Here is a 5,502-nt window from a genome sequence, read left to right as displayed (position 1 = left end):
AACACCCACGGCCTTAACCACAGTCAATGACAGACCCTTCATAGCCGCCACTGATTCCCTTGCCAAAAGCTCCTCCTTTTCTTTGATCAATGTTGTATCACAGCCCATCGCATCATGGATAAACAAACCACAATCACGACAATAGCCCTTAACCTTCTCATATATGAAAGTTAACTCCGGTCGCACCACCGGAGAAAATTCAACAACTTTTCAGGATCGAATACGGCGGCGAACATCAAACACGACCTTTATTCTCTGCTCTTTTTCTTTCCTTTTCAGGGCTGTCAGATCCATCCTAACCATGTTGAGCGCTACCTTGTTCCGCAGGGCAAGAGGAAGACCCCGCACCACCACCCATGTCTCCATCATATTCAAAGCCACCATCTCCGGTGGGCAAAGCCCATCATAGTCTCCCACAACAAGCATCGTGTTGCGATAGAACCAAGGACCACCATCTCGAGTTTGTCGTTGTTAAAGAATTTTATTTTTGTCTACCTTACATGATCTATCGGAATTTTTTTAATAAACAAGTTATGTTTAGTAATTGACCATGATCTCGTGTTTAAAAAAATAAAAAATAAAAATTGGCCATAATATATTGTTACAAGAATTAACTTATTCACTATTTTAATGTTGTATTATCTGATTGGGGAAACTGACGACTCTCATTGGATTAACTTATTCACTATTTTAATGTTGTATTATCTCTTCCGTAACATACAATTCTTCTTCACCCAAAAAAAGAAGTGGAGACTTTTTTACACGTGTATGGCTGAAAAGAAGGGAGCCACATTGATCCTCCTCTACACCAATCACGTTATTTCAGTTTTCAACCTTCACCGCCGTTATCCCCTGTCGACATCTCAACACTGAATCCAACACCTTCCCCGCCTCTTTTACGACGTCGTTCTCCTCCACAAGAAACCCCCCCCCCTTTGTCCCCGGAAATTTCCAAACCCAGGTAATTAAAGGCGGGAAATTTGAAGATCCCGGTACGGTAATTTTTGTTTGTTCTGATTTGATTTCGAGGCGTAAATCGTTACAGCTTGGAATCTAAAACTGGAAATCTTTTCTCCATCTTTGAATTCTCGGATGCAGATTAGGGTAAAAAAAAAAAACAAAAACAGAAATTTAACCCCGAAATTAACCGTAGAAGATGAATTTTGTTCTGTCAGAAACGGATTTGGGTGACGGTAAATGGTTAAAGTCTAGAAATTTTTGGCTTGTGGATGATGAAAGCTTCAAATTGTTGATGTGTGTCTTTGTTGTGAAACATTGAGTTGAAAAGGCAAAGGAGGGATTAATTTCTGGTTGTTGGGTTTTTCATTCTGCAAATGTAGCTGCACTAAGACATTGATTGAGCTGAATGTGAATTTGACAGTTTTTTCGAGGGCAATATGGACCAAGATGTAACAAAGAAGTTCAAGGGATTGGATGGGCATGCAGTACCAATTGCATATGTAAGTTCCAAGGGAAATTCTGGGCACCCAGTTCTTGAGGCATCCAAGAGGTATGTGGAGCTAGAGTTGATTCAAGTTGCATTCAATGTTTGAGATTGTGCACTATGATGTTTGTGCACTACATGTTACGTTTTGCGTGCAGTTTCGAAGAAAATAAGGATGGTTTGACAGGCGGAGCTGATGGAAACACTCGAGTAAGAGTTCGATTCTGTTATGTCTGCTCATTTTTTTGGTGTTTCTATTGGTCTTGTGTTTGATGATTGGATGTTCATGAATGACATTGATTAACGTGGATTTATTTATCAGGCAGACCACCACAGGCAAGGGAAAAATGGGTCTTACAGCGTGCCAACTTCTGGTATGCTTAAGTATTTCTCATTGGCTTATACTTTGTTCTTTTGTGGTGGCAGAAAGTATTTCTGGCTTATATTTGTTGCTCATCCTTCTGCTGATTTTTCCTAGAAAGGAATGTTTTAAATGTGACTGCTGACTCGTTTGTTTTCTTGTTTGGGTGACAGATAATGATGTGAAAGACCATCCCCAGGTCCATCCAAACAATGAAGGGGAAATAAATAGGAACTTCGCAACCTCTAATGATCTTGTGCGAGTACCTATTCCTTCTCCCTATGAGAAAATCGCAACTAGCACACCTTTCTTCTCTCCTTCTGCTGGTGAAAGGTTGCCTTTTGATGCAATGGTTCTGGTATATATGCTGATATTTATGTTTTGTTGTCAGTCTTACTCATGTTGTTTGCAAGCTTATGGCTATGTACTTAATTTGTATTGAAGTTAGACAATCTCTTAAAAGAATTGCGGCCTTGATACTTTCTATTTGTTTGTTTTGAACAACACTCAGCGGTTTGAATTGAAACCACGGGATTGATGAAAGAATATGGATTTGGAATTTCCTCAAATTTTGTGGGCCCGAATTAGCTGTGAAACAGAGCCCATCTTAAGATTCTGAAGGGCAGTTATTTGCTGAAACAGTGCTATATTCTTGACTTTTGAGTAACTATCGAGTTTCGACTGATCTTGGATGCACAATTTCTAAGATAACTCTTAAAAATAGTATGTTATAAACACTCTATTGATTATATATATTCATTTCCTCAGGATGAAAAGCAATTGAAACGAGAGAAAAGAAAACAGGCTAACAGAGAATCTGCAAGGAGATCTAGGATGAGGAAGCAAGCTGAATACGAGGAGCTGGTGAAAAGTTGTGATTCTTTAAGCACAGAACAGATGGACCTTAAATCTGAACTAGATCAATTGAAAGTGGATGCAGAAAAAATGAGGCTTGAAAATGCTGCATTAAGGGTACTTCCTCTTAGATTGTTTACTAATGCTTGAGCCCTTGATCTGTTCTCAAATTCTGATGTGATATTCATCGTTTATTATGCATGGAGTCTAATAAACACTAGATCTAAACTTAGGGTCGTTCACTTTCAAAATTTTGGAGATTGAAGCGCATGATGCATATGGATGGTAGCATTTTCAGAGTCCATGTCTGGGGGTCGCACAGTGGGCTCCAAAGTTTCTTGAAGCCTTAGGACATGCATCTGCATAGCCAATGGTGATCCGAGTACTCAACTAGCATTATCTTCTCAAAAACCAGTCGCTTGAAAAACTTTATTCATATGCTGATCCCGCACTTAAATTATGCCATCATACATGCAGAGTTGACCCATCTAAAAATTGAATTATCATGTCTAGTTGCTTTTGGTTGCCAAAAATTAACTGAGTGTAGGAAACTATGAATAAGTTTGTTCAGATATTTACCAATCCAATTCAGGCAGGAATAAGTTTTGGCTTGAATCTTTGTTCAGATATGTTTGTAACAGTTGTTACTTAGCTAAGATCACATGTAAAATCAAGGGAAGCTGATTTGATCCATGTCCATCCTAGCTTGAAAACCGAAGTAGTGTTTACATTGACTTGGAGTTTGGTCTGACATGAGTTTTCTGGTGCAGGCGCAGCTGAAAAATGCTCAGGTAATGCAGGAAGGAGGGAACGCTTCCCCTAAGACTGAAGGTGACTTCACCCTGCCAAATGATGCTAAGAACATACTTAGCAATTTGGGTTCTGTAAGCAGTAATGCTCCGCCGGATTGTCAGACACATGAAACTTCTGTTTCTGAAACAGTTACCCGGCTCCGTCAGTTGTTGGAATCAAGCTCTAGGACTGATGCTGTTGCTGCTAGATGATCATGAAGCGGTATCTGCTTGCCGGCATATGTGGACACCTGGCTTAATCTTTTGGTTTTAACAATGAACTAATAGGCAAATTAACTTAATTTTTACTAACGACTAGCGGGCTGCAGACTGTAATTCTGTAGCTGGAGAGAGACAGAAAATAGCGTTGCTCAGTTGATTTTATGTTTTTGCATTTAGACTTCTTTCATTCTAGGTTCTCCTGGAAAATGTACCAGTACCATAGGCTAGGCAGAGAATGGTATCTGTGGAGATGAGCGTGCCAGAGGATAGGTAAGAGTTGAAAAGTAGCAAGTTATTTGTAATTGTTAAAACAGACCTGGTTTAGTTATGAGTCAAGTTTTTTAATTCTATTTTGGAGAATACTGCCTGTTTTATTTTATAATCATTAGAAATAAAAATGAAATAAAAAATAAACCTGAGGCTTCAAAGATTTGGTAGTTGATAAGTGCGAAGTCGGAGCAACTTGAAGCAAAGCCTCTTATACCACTTCTTTATCACACTGTTGTGGCTGTGGAATTGTAGAGATCTTTCTTGGTGTCAAAGGAAAGGCTTTGTTGTGATTGCCTCTTACTCCACTTCTATATTACCCTTAAATTTGAACTTGTAGTAGTATCTTATAGAACAAACTTAAGCCAAGCTCTCACTTGCATGTGACTGATTGCCTTGGGAATCGTCGATGCCAAAGCTGGTTCTTCATTAGGAAATCACTTGGTAAAGCTGCATGCCTGGTATGATCTGAGGTGGGGATACAATTGCCGTTTCCTTCACCTCATTGCCCACATGGATCGGAGCTCGACCTTATGGTACGTGATGAGTTTACTGAGAAAACAAACATGGCAACACTATCAGATGTTGTTGTTTTTGCCCACTGTTTTGTGTGTGTGAGAACTGAGAACTGTAGTTGCTGATTAGGCCCCCCGTTTAGCTGATCTCTTACTTCTTGGTATGCGCAGAAATTTGATGGCCTGATGGGTATATATTACTTCACTCCACTCATTTCGTGACCTACTTCAGGCTTTCTTCTCTATTATGGAATCCTGTCGAGTCCCTTAGACCATTTTTCTCATTTTCTGTCATTGTCTAGACATCAAATGATCAAAATGTGCTCTTAGGTTGTGAGAATCTTTTCCCCGTGTATTACAACAATAAACTATTGGCTTGGCAAGATGAGGCACAATAATCCCCAAGGATAATGATTCATATTCATCATGCAACGGCTAAGAAAAAGGTCGCTTTAATTATTTATTCATCATTAATTTTCCTCTCTTCAATGGCCCATGTTTAATGCGGAAAATGTGATGGTTCAACTCAAATAATGCAAAGTATATAGAATAATAACGTTGAAGTTTCTTGTTTACCACTAATCGTGTATAATTGTATGTTTATCTTTCTATTAGTCCACGTACTATTTTACAAGGGGAGTGAAATTCTTTTTGTAAACTACACACCTTTTTTCTCTTTTGTGCATTAAATTTCCCAAATTACCCTTACTGTCTTCTTGTATTTTCATCTTCACTAAATGTGTTTCACAAAACAAATATGCCATCCACTCTTCCTAGAACTCTAGAAGTCGATAAAACCAAACAAGGCCACCAAATTTCTCTCCATCTCCTACCCCGGTCATCACTCGTTCAATACCAAATAAAAACTCTGTCCAGCCAACCAATCAGATGGGGCAATCCCCATCTGGGACTTACAAAAAACAAAGTGACTGTGATCGACACGAGATGAACATGATGCAGTAAGGGGAAGAAGTCAGATGGGGCAATCAAGGCGAGGAAGACTGACGGCGCTCCAGCGACTGAAGGCTGGTTCACTGCAGTCGTCGC

At 39.4% G+C, this 5,502-nt stretch overlaps 1 protein-coding gene across 1 annotated transcript; it reads left to right on the top strand.

Moving 5' to 3' along the window:
* Positions 1 to 792: 792 nt before the first annotated feature.
* LOC112176961 (common plant regulatory factor 1) lies at positions 793 to 4,023 on the top strand. The gene is made up of 7 exons (XM_040511612.1): positions 793 to 961; positions 1,382 to 1,510; positions 1,603 to 1,654; positions 1,767 to 1,818; positions 1,979 to 2,163; positions 2,574 to 2,777; positions 3,431 to 4,023. The coding sequence occupies exons 2-7, from the start codon at positions 1,398 to 1,400 to the stop codon at positions 3,662 to 3,664; spliced, it is 840 nt and encodes a 279-aa protein (XP_040367546.1). The 5' UTR covers positions 793 to 961; positions 1,382 to 1,397; the 3' UTR covers positions 3,665 to 4,023.
* Positions 4,024 to 5,502: the final 1,479 nt, after the last annotated feature.

Source organism: Rosa chinensis, chromosome 7 (genome assembly GCF_002994745.2).
Source record: "Rosa chinensis cultivar Old Blush chromosome 7, RchiOBHm-V2, whole genome shotgun sequence".
NCBI classification, from domain to species: Eukaryota; Viridiplantae; Streptophyta; class Magnoliopsida; order Rosales; family Rosaceae; genus Rosa; species Rosa chinensis.
Note: the sequence above shows the minus strand (reverse complement) of the source record. Positions and strands in the feature narration are given on the sequence as shown.

Coding starts and splice junctions, on each gene's coding strand:
- LOC112176961 (XM_040511612.1), top strand. CDS start 1,398: ATGGACCAAGATGTAACAAAGAAGTTCAAGGGATTGGATGGGCATGCA. Junction 1,819..1,978: donor TTACAGCGTGCCAACTTCTG/GTATGCTTAAGT, acceptor TTTGGGTGACAG/ATAATGATGTGAAAGACCAT. Junction 2,778..3,430: donor TTGAAAATGCTGCATTAAGG/GTACTTCCTCTT, acceptor TTTCTGGTGCAG/GCGCAGCTGAAAAATGCTCA.